Source organism: Passer montanus, unplaced genomic scaffold (genome assembly GCF_014805655.1).
Source record: "Passer montanus isolate IOZ18808 unplaced genomic scaffold, ASM1480565v1 scaffold22, whole genome shotgun sequence".
NCBI classification, from domain to species: Eukaryota; Metazoa; Chordata; class Aves; order Passeriformes; family Passeridae; genus Passer; species Passer montanus.
In genome coordinates this window covers 12934060-12950467 of record NW_024366815.1, presented here as the reverse complement: position 1 = coordinate 12950467, position 16408 = coordinate 12934060, and the positions used below count along the sequence as shown (strand labels likewise).

Sequence of the window (16408 nt, the reverse complement as noted above, 5' to 3'; positions counted from 1 at the left end):
GGGCGGGGCTGCCGCAGGCCGCGCGGGGGGCGGGGCCCGCGCGGAGTTGCCGCAGCGCCGCCGCTTGTAAACAGATCCCGCCCCACGTGACGCGCGCGCGGTGCTTGCGCGGGGGCGCCGCGCATTGTCCGCGTTGGTGACCGGCGGGACCCGCGCGGCGAGCGGGAGGAGGCGATTCCCGTCCGCCCTTCCTCCCTCGTCGCTCCGGTGGGGAAGCAGCGCACCCTCCCCCTTGTACCCCGGCCGCTAAGATGGCTGGTGGTGGGCGGTAAGGCGGTGCGGGGCTGCGGAGCAGCTGACGGGACGGGAGCGCGGAGGGCGGGCGGCGTGTGCCCGTGTGCGGAGTCGCGCAGCGCCATGTCCGCCTTCGCCCTGGAGGAGACGCTGGAGGCCGACTGGGTGGCCGTCAGGCCGCACGCCTTCCAGGAGCGGGAGAAGCACAAGTTCGCCTTCATCGTGGCCTGGAACGAGATCGAGGGCAAGTTCGCCATCACCTGCCACAACCGCACGGCGCAGCGCCAGCGCAGCGGCTCCCGTGAGCTGCGCCGCGGCGGCCCCGAGGCCGGAGCCGTCCCCAAGGCTGGCGGCCCCGCGGTGCGCAGGGACCCGGGGCCGCCCCGGGGCTGCGCCCATCCCCGGGCCGAGGCGCTGCCCAAGAGCCCGCTGCGCCCCAAGGGCAGCCCGGCCCGGAGGCCGCAGCGCGGCCCGGAGGCGGCAGGTGCCGCCGAGGAGATCGAAGTGCTGGAGCTGGGGAAGGAGGACGTGGCCGCCGCGCTGTCGCTGCCGCCCTCGCCTCCGCGGGCGAGCGAGTTGGGCGCTCCCGACGCGGAGCCGGCGGGGGAGGAGTGCAGCTGGGCCGGCCTGTTCTCGTTCCAAGACTTGCGGGCCGTGCACCAGCAGCTGTGCTCGGTGAACTCGGAGCTGGAGCCCTACCTGCCTGCCTTCCCCGAGGAGCCCTCGGGCATGTGGACGGTGCTTTTCGGAGCACCGGAGCTATCCGAGCAGGAGATGGACGCTCTCTGCTACAATCTGCAAGTTTACTTGGTTCACAGCCTGGATACCTGTGGCTGGAAGATCCTTTCGCAGGTGCTCTTCACCGAGACCGACGACCCCGAAGAGTATTACGAGAGTCTGAGTGAGCTGCGACAGAAGGGGTACGAGGAGGTGCTCCAGAGGGCCCGCAGGCGCATTCAGGAGGTGAGGTTACTGCGTGGTCCAGATGCTCCCACTTCAGTGTTGCGTTTAGTTTAATCGGTGCCATCTTTTTTAGTCGTTCTTGTTTTTGCTGTTCTGTTCCTTAGTGAGAAAAATGGGGCTTCACCTTTCCAACGTACCTAGGGCCAGGATTTAAGGAGGTGCAGATTTCTTTACTCGGCCGAGGGTGGCTCAGTACTTTTTTTCTGTGCAGTCAAATGTAGGTGTTTGTGAATAAATATCCGATGGATTTGGCAAGGTCTTGCTCCCATATTTTTGTTCTTGAATTGCCTTGCACCAGGATGTGGTTGGGGTCTGAATTTTTGTCTGTTAAATGAGAGCAGCAACATGTGGTGTTTGTTTTGATAGTACAGTTTAGGCATTTGAGACCAAGAAATTCCAGGTTCATACAGTAGTGCTGAACCTGGTATTTAGATCGTGAGATTGTTTTCCAGTGGAGTAGGAGTAAGCCCAGCTTTTGTTCAGCTGAGAAGTTCCTAGAGTTGGAATTTAAAGAAAAAAAGCAAGCTGTCTGGTCCTAGTGGATATTTGCTTTGTTGCTGTTGATATTGTCTGTCAAGACTTGGGTGTTTCAGGACACTTCGTGTCTTTCTTAAACTGTATACTGTTCTAGGCAGAGCAGTTGAGGATGCCCGTCTAACTAACTTCTAGCATCAGTGTATGAGAATTTTTACTTTCTCGGTTTTCATGGACTGAGTTGTATGAGGACCCAGATTTCACAGGTATAAAATGAGAATTTTACAGTTGTTTTTGTGCTTCAGTGGCCTTGGTCCAGAATGTACCCGGATCTATGAAGGTGTGACTATGAGTATGAGTCAGGTTACTCTGTGCTTTATTTTTACAAACATCATCTTAATTCTGTCATGGATATAGGTCAAGTTCGGCTGCTTCAGCTACCCACATATATCCTACCAATACTCTTCTACAAAATGTGTGGTGGTCATTGTTTTTTCCTTGATGGAGTGTGAGCATATCTTCTTGCTCTCTGATGGCATAGTTTTGAGTCCATAGAATTCATGCCAAGTTTTCCTTTGTGACTGGAGTTACAGAGTATGAGAAAATTGTAGTATCCATGATGTAATCACAGAAAGAACATCCAAGTATAGCATTGCCAGGTAGTTTATTTCTAAACTGTTGTGTTAGGGTATATAATTTTGATTTTTCTTTTTTTTAAATGTCTATTTAAATAACTGAATTAAATCTTGTTATTTGGTGTACAGTTGGTAATTAGTTTGATAAAATTCAGCGGTGGTTTTAGTCCAGATACTGTGAAAACATACCGTCTTTCACTGTTTTTTAAACTGCATGAATGCTTGGAAGCATGTGCTTAAATTAGGTTTAGTCTTAAATTCAGCAGTTTTTACAAGGAGCTGTGCAGGATAAGAGAATTTCGTGTTAAACACGTGGAATTTGGGAGCTGGATACCTAAGTGTAGGAATGTGGCGTTTTTGAGGAAATACTAGTTAAGAATTACTGAGCAAGAACCATTTGTTTCTTGGAGAATCTCAATTTCTATTTTGCCAGTACTACTGGCAAAAATAAATTGGTTCCCTAAGCTACATAATTTTATTCTCTGTTAATATTCTGAACTTAGTGACAAAGACAAAATGGCAGAGCCTGTGTATGTATTAGACTACTGTACAACCCTCCTTTCCCATGATAACCAGTCTGGTAGTGTACCTAGAGCCCATACAGCTGTACTTCTGTCAGTTGTGTAAGTCGATCCTTCTTTAATTAAGGGTAGTTCATGTTTTAGAAAAGAAACCAACGGAATGACCTGCTCTTTCCCTCTTGGCTCTCAGGTTTCTCTTTTCCTTACCTGTTAGGGGTTTACTTGGTCTACAGGAAATGTCTTTCTTTAAGCAAATACTGATGCTCTTCGTCATTGCAATTCTAAGCAAATGAAGCAGTGGATGATGGGCACTGCTTGGTATTTCCAAAGTAAAGATTTTTTTTACTTTAAAGAAAACCTACTGAATGCATGTTTTATCTCACATTTTACTTTTCCATCTGTGCTGGAATTTTGTCAGCTGATAGCAGGAATGTTGGATCCAAGGAGTTCTATACAGTTTTGTCTCTTAAAAGAATTTTTTGGGAAAAGAGGAGGTGATTGAGAAGCATTGGTACAGAATACGTACAGAATGGTATCTAGGAGAGAATGTGAAGGGTCTTCATTGATGTAAAATTGTGCAACTCCCAAGACCTTGACTTCGCATCTTAAAATGTGCCTCTGTAGTTTATAGTTATTTAATATATCTCCTGTATTTCCTAGGACAGATTCCTCTGTGCAGTTAGACTATTACTTGAGAAATACTTGCAGCTTCACTTGATTTGTATTCTTAAGTGAGCAACCAAACCTCAGGTTCATTGTTTTAGCATCCCCTGCTTGGACAGTCATTGCTTTCCATAAATTACACACAAGCCAGTTTATTTTCACAGCAGTTAGTAATCATTGCTTTTTGTAATAGTAATTTTTATCTCAGTCCAAATTCTAGGCCTTTAATAAACCATAAGAATGTTGCAAGTAGAAACAGATCCAAGATGAGTAAGTAAAATAGTTGTAGAGGAACTGTGTGACCTGGGATTCATTTCTTCTGCCTCAATTACAGTTTTGAAATAACACTTTTTTTTTTTAAATAAAACTATTAATTTTGAAATAGTTGAGGAATTTATTCAAAATAAAAAACTTGTTCATTAAATTTATACCTCTTGAAAAAATCTTCAGGCACTCAGTTAAAAGATAAAAAGGTGTTATTTCAACAGAGAGTATACCTTTGAATCCTTTTCTGGAATTCCAGCTTCCTGGGCAGTATTTCCAAAATACTATACTTTGTGTCAGGAAGGCAGAAAATGTTTGTCTGTGTACTCTTGGTCCTGCCAGTTGCCTGTTTATGTTCTTCGCAGAGTTTTTCTAGGCTAAGTGTAGATGTTTGCAAATTTCTCTGAGTTTAGTAATATCAGTCATGGTGCTGTATCTCTTTGCCCATTCTGTATTTTCAAAAGGCTGAAGGCAGTCATGTTTTCCAGAATAAAAAATGATGTTAGTGTAAACTGTGATCAAGAGGGATGGGTGGCTTAGTCATGCCCCAAACACATTTCATTGTGTGCTCTTGCATAACAAGTTGACAGTTTGGGAAGTCTCTCTTTATGTTACATGTCTACTTCAGCATCTTTGCAATATCAGCTCCTGGGAATGTTCCAGTTCCATACAGCTCTTAGTAGACCGAAATTTGGTCTACAGCCCTGGTTGGGTGAAATTTGGTAGGTGATAGTCTATAGGATCTTGACTGCCCAGTATAAAACTAGTCAGAAGCTTGCTTTGGTTTTCTTTTTGCTTTATAAAATCTATGAATTCCAGTGTTTGCAGGTAGACAAAGACTGTTTTGTATCCCTGCTCTGTATGTCTTCTTTTAAAGTTTTTTTATAATGTGCAAGTTCAAACACTTGTAAGTGCCTGGTTAAATTCTGAAGTAATTCTGAAAGCATCTTCTCTTTAGTGGCTGACTTTTTTAGACAGCTGTGAAAGTGAGGACCTGTGCTATTTATAATCTCTATCTCCTCTATAGTGTTGTATTTGCTAAGCATGAGAATAATCCTGCCTGGTTCAATTTTCGTTTGATTCAAAGAACTAGAAAGGCTAAGGAAAAACAAATCTATTTTCTTACAGTACCAATTTGTTTGAGAAGAAAACATGGCAGTTTTTGATGGAAAGCTATATGGTCACTATTTCCTTCATAATCAGATAATTTTTTTTTCTAAATTACTTTGGCATGTTTAGTAGGCAAATTTTTTCTTTGTTTTGAATGAATGAAATATGCTTGTCAAATTAGAGGAAGTGGTAAGTTATATATCATGGAATTTCACGTTTCCAATGTGTATTTCTTCCATATTGTCACACATTTCTGTTTATATCAAAAAAGGTATATATAATATCCAATAACATTTTGTTTTGTTGAAGCTGTTTTAGTATTTTAGTAATCAATGATATTCAGGGTTGTCTCAGTAACTAGAATAATTTTATTTCATTATTTTTGGCTGTATGCATTCAGTTCTAAAATAAATGTTTATATGGTAGATAGTGGGGCACTTACAACAAAAGTGGAAGTTTTCCAAAAGTGAGGTGACTAGTTGCTGTTCAGTGATCTGTATCTAGACACAATAAGATTTAAAGAGAGTTTCAACATCAGAATCAAAAATAATACAAAAGTAAATATAAAACATGACAAAAAAGTATTCAGTGTTCCAGTAACATGGAAAAATGTTAGCAACAGTAATGTTTCCATCAAAACCACTGTAATATCTTTCTATGCAAGAAGAAAGAATAACTGAATATTGTATATGAACTGAAGTAGTTAGGTTTAGAAGATACATAAGGTGTTTCAGGAGGGAACAGAACACTGGTTTGAATTTAACATTGGGAGCACAGAGGATCAGAAGAAGATACTGTGGATTTTTTTTCCTATTGACATGAGGAGAGCAGAGTTAAGACTAATGCTTAGCATTTGGGAAGTCCAAGCTAGTTTTGTTGGAATGCTTTTTTTTTGTAAATAAGCTGTTTAAGTGCTGAACTAGTACTGTAAGTTCGTACTAACCAAAATATGTCACCAGTTGCAGGATATGCTCTGTAGAACTGGCAGGTAGCCTCCACGCTCTTTGGAGACACCTACATGATATTAATGCTCTGGCTGGTATTGTGTGACAGCTAGAGCAAGTTGACAATGAGTACTGCAGTTGTACCCGGAAGTCAGAGTGCTTAAAACAATGTACATTTCTTCAAAACATGGGAAACTTCCATGTACACAAAGAAAAGGGCATTGACTTCAAAAATTAGGTCATTCTTGACAGAATTTAAATCTTAGATGAAAAGTAGAGGTGCATTCTGTACAATACAGCAGTATTAGTAAGCCTGGACTTAATTTTTAGAAACTGAAGACAGCAGCTTGCAAGTCTCGTAATTAATTTACTTATCCAAATACTTGGAAGAGGGAAAAAAAAAAGAAATGCAGTGTATGGTCTTTTTAACTGCCTAAAGTGGGACTGGGGAACCATTTATGTCTATTACTTGGGGGAGTACTCTGATGCTGAAATAATTTAATTTGATATTCCCCTTCTTTCCATAGATGTAAATTTTCCTTTGTCTTTTGTTTAAAGTTGTTGGTACCTATTTGCAGCATTTTCGTGTGACAGAATATTTTGAAGAGGTGCAAACAACCTATAATCCATTGTGCTACTCAGAATTCCCAGCTTCCTTAATTTCTTAGCTTTTAGAGATTATATTGGGTTGTACTTTCGTTGTGTGCACCTTTGTCTTGTGTATTTATTTTCTTTTTTTTCTACCATTATTTTCTTTCTCTTTGATTGAATGCCCCCTCTTCAAGTAAATGCTCTTTAAAACTGCTTTCTTAAGCCAGTAACATTTTTTCCCCCTTTTCTGGCTGACATAGTATTATTACCCAGGCAGATGTTGCATTTGAAAGCAGGTTCCCTGTCATAGTTTAATCTTTTTATGTTTCTGTAACATGACAAGACACTGTTTACAAATAGTCAGGGATGATTGTGTTTTACATATGTAAATATTGCTACCACAAACCTAAGGAAGGCATTGAGAAGTAGACATTTCAGGAAATGACTGCATTTTTTGTTTTTGAGGCTGTGCTTTTAACATTCATTTTTTAATATTATTAGAAACATAGCATTGCAGTGCACCATGATATTGCTGTTACTGGAGAGAACTTCAATGGAAGTTAAGGCTCAGTCCAGCTGAAGATACATCTGCCAGACTACTTTTGCAAGGGATAAAAACGTAGTCATTAGAAATATGGTAGAGAGAGAATGAAGATGGACGGGAGGGGATGGAAAATTATATTCTAAGGATACAGACCATGAATGAATTAGTCAATATGTATATGTGTATATTTTGGTGAGAAGACAGCTTCCCTGACAAGCCAGGCTTTGGACATGATCGTCTGCAGCCATTCACTGTAGATGTAAATAGAACATGGGTGATATATTGGCATGACTCCACTCACCAGTTACAGAACCTTTGGCAGATACTCCTTTCAGTTCAAAACCTTTCAGTGGTAAGACCTTATCTCTGCGTTCTTTTTCTATCTATTCTTTTCTGGGTGTGGTATTTTTGTAGGAATATTGAATGTATGTCTGTGAATTTTTTTGATTGCTAATTACAAACATTACCCATTCAGACAAACTTGGACTTTTTTTTTGGTAAGGATTTGTTTCTGGAAAGTCTTACAAAACACTTCCAGTTATTCAGCAAACACTTAAATTTTTTTAAAGGACTTTGAGTACTTCTGATTTCTTAAATACATAAAACCACCCAAATTTTTTTATTATCCACTGTTACAATACTTTCCAAAATGTATTTATGGCAACTAGTTCTGACCTTCTTTTGGAAAAATGCTGTGATATTATTCTGAGGGAGCTGGATGGGTTTGGGGTTTCTTTGAAAAATGTTATTTAAATAATCAATTAGCATTTGTTTGTGGTGACTGCAGACAATATATCTGGGTCATCTAAAATTAATAGGAGCACAACTTTTCATGTAACAGTATTGCATCATGACGTTTTTGAGCTACTTTAGGGAAAGGGTGTTGTAAAAGATTTTCAATAATTTAGACTCATAGATTATAATGTTAGAAGGAACCTTACTGTGTTTTCTGGTTGGAACCTATGCTTAAAATAGAACTAGTTTTGATTAGGCCTTTCTTTTTTTTTAAAGGAAACCTGAACTTTAAAAAACACTGTGTTTTATATCTGTTGAGAGGAAATTTAAAAAATGAAGAAAAAAAGAAATGAAAAATATATGAATGTGTTAGTGAAAATTTTGAGGGGGAAAGTCTGTAGATTATTTCTAGAAGTTTCTAAGTTTGTAATTTTTCTACAGTGTAAATAGCCCTGTGACTTCAGATCCCAAATTCTTTAGCCTTCAGTAATGTGTTACTTGTTCATGATCATCAGATGTCCAAATTTTAAATTGTATAATTTTGTCACTTCAGAGTAGTATAATTCATTAAAAAAATCATATATGGGAGGAGGTTAAAAAATCCCAAACTACTTGCAATATTGGAGGTCTTCTGGAGGAGCTGAATGAATAGGTAAATGGTATGTATAATTTCAAATGTGTTTTATCATGCTGCTTTATCACACATGGATTTTATTTCCCTTTAACATTTAAACTGAGTATCCTTTCCCATTAATTTCTCCCTAACAACAGGAATAAAACCAACTCAGACAATTAGCACCACAGAATACAAATCTGTATTCCCCTGGTGCTAATAGAAATTGCTTTTGCCTGGAATACTATTCTGTTATGAACGTGATTTAGTAGCTTATAATTTACTGTCTTTGCTGTTAAGGTAGGAGGAAAAATGTCTGTGATATGGGATCTAAGGATTTTCTTGGTATCTTATTTTAGCCTTTTGTTCTTAATAGTGGACTGTAAATATGTTCTTCCTACTGGACTTTTTTTTTTTACTTATTAAACTTTTAAATGAAATCCCTATTATTTGAGCTTGGAAGCTTTAAAAATTGCATTTAGGTATGCAAAATGTTGTTTCCATTAGGCCTGCTGTTCCATCATTGCACCGTTGTATAAGGTGCCATAGAGGCTGAACTCTACCAGCATTGAAAGAATTCACAGAGGGCTGAGTTACCTGTTGTCTGTCACCTGGGCTTAAATGTGGTTCATCAGCTGTGTTGTTGAAGGGAGCTGAAGAACTGGATCATCAGCTTGCTAGTGTTGACAGCGGGGGATGCTATTGCTTTCTGTCCTCCCTCATGTCAGCTTTGTGTTCCTTCCTGTTCTGCTTCTCTGTCCTTTCAGTATGCTGATTCCTCAGTAAATTACTCCTCGAGAGACCACAAAGTAGGTTTTTGCCTGATGCTGAGTTAGTTTGTTGAAGGATATGAAAAATATTAAAGCCAGTGAAGTGGAGAAGAGGGCACCTGAGAGCAGAAGGAACATGATACTGGAGTAGACTGGGAAGAAGAGGCAAGAGGGCATGGGAAGTGGAACCTTCTCTTCATGGGAGCAAGCTATTGGGTCAGCTTTAAAAAGTAAATTCACCCTCACAAGTACGTAGAATCTGGTATTGTCATAATGCTTTTCCTGCTTTGAATTAGATTTTTAAAAGTCTACTGTTAGACTTAGTAGACATTTGAGAATTATTCGCTACCATGCCAAATGCACTGTAAAACTGCTAAGAGTACTAATTCAGTGCTGCTGATCTAATTCCCATGAGCTGACTTCACAGTGAAATTGATTTTACCTTTTTAATTTTATTTCTTCCCATCAAGTGTTCTTCTTTATTTTCATGAAAGATCATTTGTGGTCTTTATTGCAGGTGAGTATTTGGCTAGGCCTGTGTCCTGGCACGGCAAATCTTATGTGAAAGGTTTTAAGACTAGCACTATAATACCTGCTAACTAAATGTGTTTGTTCTTTGCAAATGTTAGTTTGTTTAGATAGTTGTCTGTTTTTATGCTCTTGAGTATATTCTGCTGACTAACAGCGTAGTTCAGAAGGCAATCTGTGGACCAAAAGTTAAAGTATTTTGTGGCACAGCCTGAACTTACATAACGTATGTTCTCAGTCTTCTGACCTGCAGAAGAAAAAAAAACAACTCAGAACTCATTAGGATATGTGTAAAGTAAGTTCTTTGCCAAGCCTTCAGGGTGAGGTGTTGCCTAGAAGTCTTCTCGTTCAGAGTTACCATGTTCCAACCAACGAGTGATTCATTAGTGATTTTAACTTTTAATTATTTTGCCCCTTTTCAAAGGAAATGAGTCCCAAAATACCATAATAACTCTGAAATACAGATCTAAACAGATCTATTTCATTCATGAAATTATGTTACAATGTAAATACCTATTTCTGTGTTACTAACAGGAAAAGGAAAACCAAGCACTCCTGTACGATGAGTTGTCCCATGCAGTTAGCCCTTGTTTGCTGTGCTTTCTGTAGCTCATCTGTGGCTATCCAAATAGTATGCTAAATTCAAACTAATACCTGGTGTTTATAGACTCATTTGACATGGCAGTCTGACTAAGGAGTTGTACAGCCACATCACACAGTAAGGTAAGGTGACCAGACTAGTACCAGCTTAGAAAAGTGCCCCACGTGGTGTTATGTGCTTGTCTTGTTTACAGAGAAGGAGATGCATAGCTTTTAGTTGTTGGCATTTCCCTCTTGAAATTTCAGAAGAGATCATTCACCATACATTGTTGTCAGAGCTGAGAGCTTTATGCCTGAGTCTTGTGAACAAGTTATATATGTACATAGAGTTCTGCTGAGATTTCTGTTTAGAATTCCGTGTGGGAGGAGAGAAGTTGCATTGTTCAGTAATGATGCATACATGGAAGTAATGTTTTGGCTCACTTGGCTGCATTAAAATACTACTTGAGTTTTTCTTACTCAGTTCAGTTCTTTATCTGTGGAGTTGTATTATGGGTGATATGGTGAAATGAGGTGCATTTTGGTAGGCAATGTAAAAGAACTAGACAAAGGTAATTGTTACTGTCCAGGAGCTGTTAACCTAAGTGAGGATCACTGATAGGAGTGAAAAGTGGCCAAGCAATCTGTGCTGGTCACAAACTTCTGGGGTGTGCTCTTGCAGTGGGTAGATGTCATAAATCAGGTGGCCACCAGAGCCACTCTATGACTCTCAGCTGGGTAGGGCGAGAAAATGATGTGGCTCATGGGCTGAGATAAGGATAAGAAGATATCACTCACCAGTTACTGTCACAGGCAAAACAGAATCGGCTTGGGGAAATTAATTTAATCTATTGCTGATAAATCAGTGATAGTGAAAAATAAAATCAAATAATAAAAAACATCTTTGCACCACCCCTCCCTTCATCTTCCCTACTGGCCTCAACTTCCCTACTTTCTCCTCTCTGGATTTCTCTACCTTCTCTCACTGGATAAGATAGGAGGATAGGGAAGGAGGGTTGTAGTCAGTTCATCATGTATGTTCTTTACCACTCCTTCCTCTTAATGTTTTGCTCCTGCTCTAACATGGGGAGTCACCCACAGGAGACAGACCTCCATGGACTTTGGCAGTGTACGTCCATCTCATTGGGTGCAGTCCTTAGGGAACCAAGTGCTCTGGTGTCTGTCCTCCATGAGATCATAGGGGTGCTGTCAGAAAACTTCTCCTGTGTGGGCTCCCTTGTCCATGGGGCCACAGGTTGCCAGGAGCCTGCTCCAGCATGGGCTCTCTGTGAAATTGCATTTTACTTCAGGGCTCATTCATCAGCTCCAGTGTGGGGTCTTCCACAGGCTGCAAGGATATCTCTACACAGGTGCTTGGAAAGCCTCTCCCAGATACTTCTTCACTGACCTTGGTGTATGCAAAGTTGTTCCTCTCATCTTTTCTTGCTCCTCTCTTGGGCTGCAGTTGTGCCAGCATTCTTTTCCCAATGCGTTATCCCAGAGGTGCTGTTGTGGTTGCTGATGGATTTGGCCTGGGCCAGTGGTGGGTCCATCTTGGAGCTCACTGGCTTTAGCTCTGTTGGACATGGATGCTTCTGGCATTTTCTCACAAATGCCACTTCTGTAATCCACAGTACAAAACCCCTGCCACCCACCCAGAACATCTCTGCGCACATGTACTGAGGTTCTAGGCTCACTGTGTATGATAATGGACTGTTTTAAGTAGTGTTTAAAGGGGAATGATGTGGTTCATTTTGTGTTAGCAGCTCTTCAGAGGTCTAGATGACGCATCTTATACAAGTATTCTTAATTTCTTGTGTTTTAAACACCCCATGTTTTGCTTTCCAATATCTTTGTTGGGTTTTCTTGTTTGCTGTTCCATTTTTTTTGAGTGCATGTGAACTTTGAACTTGTTTGCTATGTATGTTTTATCTGTGCTTTTAGTTTAATTAGTTGAATTAGCTCAGCTCTTCTTTAAACAGCCGTTTTAAAAACTACCCAAATGCAGACAGTAACCTTGGCAGTGCATCAGCATACTGTCTTCAGAAGCCTCTTTGAAAAAAATGGACCCTTTTTGTGCGCTCAGTAGGTGGTCAGTTGCTGTGTTATTTTCAAGCAAATTACTATGGAATTTACTTGTTTTTATCTTTTTTAAATCTTAGGAGGTTAGATGTAGTGCTGGATCCAGCACTTCTCATGCTAGTCAGTATTAACTAATTTATTTATGACATCCTCCCTCTCTATCTAGGTTTTGTGTTCTCTTGGATAATTTCTGCCCTAGCAGTGAAATACACTTTAGATCTGTGTGGGGGAGTCTGGCTTTGGTCTGTTACTGCTACAGTAATGCAACTGATCTTTTTTTACTACAAAGGTAAGGCTTATTGATGGCAATGCAATCATGTGAACAGCTGGATATCCTGGCATGTCTTAATCTCTTAACTGTGATGGGTGACATTTAAGTACAGGACCACATGTTCATAAGAGTGAGGAAAAACAGTTTGCCTGTAGTGAAGATTTTATGTAATTGAGACTTCTGCTTATTGTCAGGACATGTAGGAGTATATTTGCTTTTAATGAGGATTTCTTTTGTTTGGTTAAAGAGAAACAGTTCTAAGCATGTTCTGATGAAAAAAAAAAAAAGTTGCCTTCTAAGTTCAGTTGCTAAAATTTTGCATACAAATTTTACGTATTCTCTGGCTTTACTTCTTTATAACTCATTGTCTGAATGTCATTGTGGACTATTGCCAGTGAATCATCAGGAGAGTTGAGTATTTTACTTTTGGGAATGCTGTTCTCTGGACAAAGGATGCAGTATCTAAAACTAATCTGTCTGCAGTACTGTACTTCTCTGTGATGACAGCTGTCCATAGTTCTACCTGTGAAACTGAGTATGCTTCAATTTGAACCTTTAGAACTCTAATTGGAAATGGCAGGTATCAGACTTCTGACAACATAAATTTGTAGAAAGATAGGGTGTTCTGCAGTTATTTCTGGAGTATGAAGGAATTTAGGAAGATACTGAAAAAATATCTTTTTGACTGATTTTATCTAAAAATTGTTAGTGTCATATTGCAATGTTTTTATAAAATACGCCAAAAAATAGGAGTAACAGGGAAAGCTTTGGGAGTATTAGCAAAGGAAATGTAAGACTTGACTCTTCTATGATTAAATTAAACTTTGGATTATTTGCCCAGCTGAGGTTAACCTGCACATAATTACAGTCTGTTGTAATGCTTTTAAAGATTTTTGAACAAAATAAAAAAATACAGAAAAAAATCTTTGTTATATAGTTTAAATATGTGTGCTGTTAAATTTTTTTAAAGTGTTTCCTGCTGGTTAGAGTGTATCTGCATAATAGTTGCTTAAAATATATGGATTCATTTAGTTGTGAACAATGTAACATCTGTGAAACATGATTCTTAAAATAAATGCAGCATTCAATGGGTATAGAGCTAGTCAGGCCTGTACAGGATGTTACTCTACTCTCCTCCACCCACTTCTTTAAATAATGTAATTAAAAAATTGTGAAAGTCAAAAATTCATACTGAGACTATTGAAGTAAATGAGCAGTAACACTGAATGTCTGTGCTGAGAACTAGTGTTCACTGGAACATAAAACATGCCACGGAAATTGTTAATGTGTTTTATGCCAACACCTTGAAAACTGGCTTTAATGTTCTGGGTTGGTCTAGACACTTGGCTAGGTACTCATTTAGTACTGCCCATGTGAAAATGGGAGCATACAGAATCAAACTACCTGTAGGTCTGTGGAGGGTGTGGTTTTCATTATGACATTAATTCAGTGCTAGTCCCAGCATCCAGGTATCTAGTAGTCTGAATACTGTCTGGATGGCAGCCAGCTAAAAAAAATGCTTCAGCTTGCTTTTGAGCAGGAAAGCTCCATCAGACTGTGTTATAATGGGAGGTGCTCTGTGCAGCAATTTTACACCATCTGTTTCCTGTGTCAGTGCCCCTTCCAGACTGGTGGCAGTGAAGCACCTGGACTCTTCATCTGGGTTAAAAGCCTCTGTATAGAAGTAGAATCAAAGCTATTGGTCTTCTGTTCTACCACTGTGGCTTGTTAAAGCCTTGGTGGTTGGTATGCACTCCAGTTCCAAAGTGTGAAGAGAGAATAGTTCTGTATTCCTTTAAACCACTTATACAGAATCATTTAGGTCAAAGAAGACCTTTGAAATCATCAGGTCCAACCATTAATATGGCACTGCCAAGCCCACCACTAAACCATGCCCCTAAGTGCTACATCTGCACATCTTTTAAATACCTGCAGGGCTGATGACTGAGCGACTTTACTGCATAACCTGTTTAAGTGCTTGGTAGTTCTTTCTGTGAAAAAATTCTTGTACTGTCTAGTTGAAGCCGGGCACAATTTGAGGTTATTTCCTCTTGTCCTGACACTTGGTGCTTGGAAGAAGAGATGGATCCCGACACAGCTAAAAAAAAAAAAAAAACCAGTCACCAATAAGACAAACTCTACATTTCCATTATGCAAGTTTAGGGAAGAGGGTTGGCAATGGTATTTCCAAGTGCTGTGTTAGTTATAGCAACCTTTTTTCCCTTTGTCTATGAAAACTTAGAGTTGACTTTTATAGTTAGTTCATATAGTTCAGGTGACTTTCCCTAGAAGCTGATCTACTCATCTTGGGGAAGAGTGGATATTTGCTTAAATACATCTTTTTGAGTGGGTTTTAATTAAGGTGCTGTACTATTTTGAGAAGTGCTGTGTCTATAAATCCCATTTAGTTTTTTGTAGGTCTTTCCCTCCTCCTCTCTTTTGGGGTAGCTCACATTGCAGTGGAACACTATAGTTTTCTGCTTCCTGCTTCCTTGGTAGCTGGTAGGGCAAGCAGCTATTTTTAACCAGAAGGAGTTAGATATTTTGATTTATTTAGGCTAATCTTGTAAAACTTATCCTTTAGACAATTCACTAGTTCTGTGAAAGGCACCTTAGTGCTCTTCTTGTAATGAGGGTCCCTAAGCTGAACACAATATTCAAGCTTTATGTCCAAGTTTAGTGTTTTTCGTGAAAATGAGGTGTGAATAGATGGATGGGTGCAATGAGGCTGTATGTAACAAGTACTCTCAGGCTGATTACGTTCTTATCTGTTTTGAAGAGTTAAAGAATACACCTGTTGAATAGCTCATTGATCTTTGCATTAAACCAAATAAGATTACAATCTTTGTTTCTTAAGTAGTTTTTCTTGTTTTGTTACATCTTTTTTTGGAACTGCAGAATAGATGAAATTTTGTTACCATATTAATTCAGAAAGCCCTCATTAGTAACAGGATTCTGCTTTTATCATTGCCTTAGGGATGCAGAATGGAAGCTTACCTTGTGTTAATAATTAAATAATAGAGATATATATATAATTCTATATTAATTGGTTATGAATAACCTGCCTTTACTTCTGTGTTTGGGGTTTTTTTATTGAAGATTTGGTAGTTTTGAAGGAGTTTAGCATTAGGATTTTATTTACGTTTTTGGGTAACACCAGCAGCAGGCTAACACAGGCAAGACCATGAAGTTATGCTCATTTACTTACCTTTTGTATGCACAGGGATGTATTGATAATTCATTATTTTATCCCTGCTATTTTCAGTTATAGACATGATTTTTTCTGAACAGCCAACTAGTTATAAGTAGCTACTAGTTTTTAGTGTACTCAAGACGTCTTTATACTATTCTGATAGTCATAAAATTGGATTAGTTGTCCATTTCTTGGAGCTTTCATCCCAGTTTTTGCAAAGTTGTGCCCATCTACCAAAACACCAGAATGACTAAATAGGCCTTAAGAATGGTCTGTGAATAAAAGAAAAAGCCCCTCCATTGTATTGTTCTGTCCATGGAATAAATGTACCTAAGATTCCCCTTTAAATGATATTTAAATGATTACATTTTCTTGAATTGTCATTTTTTTGTTGCCCTCTAGAATTTGTATTCTAGGATAGTAGTAGTGTTTCACAATGAAACAGAGGTGTAAATTTATTAAAAAATAAATAGTAAGATACTAATAGCCTTAAATAGTATTTTAAATAGTAAGATACTAATAGCCTAAGCAGCTGAAAGGAAATTGTCATGTACTGGTAGAGTTGCTCCTTTGTTCAATGGGTGGCTTGAGAAGAAAGATTTAGTAGCCTGATGGAAGGCTAATTATAGCTTTGGGACTGCAGAGGGATTTCTGATTGTGCTCAGGGAAAGTAGGAAAAAGCTGGTATATGGCA

At 39.5% G+C, this 16408-nt stretch overlaps 1 protein-coding gene across 2 annotated transcripts in view; it reads left to right on the top strand.

The window, feature by feature from the left end:
• The first annotated feature begins 214 nt into the window (after nt 1–214).
• JMY (junction mediating and regulatory protein, p53 cofactor) overlaps nt 215–16408 on the top strand; it is a 64369-nt gene continuing 48175 nt past the window's right edge. For both annotated transcript variants that reach the window (XM_039709668.1, XM_039709669.1), the window contains exon 1: nt 215–1197. In XM_039709668.1, coding sequence (XP_039565602.1) covers nt 358–1197 — 840 coding nt within the window. In that variant the 5' untranslated portion in view covers nt 215–357. The remainder of the gene's footprint in view (nt 1198–16408) is intronic.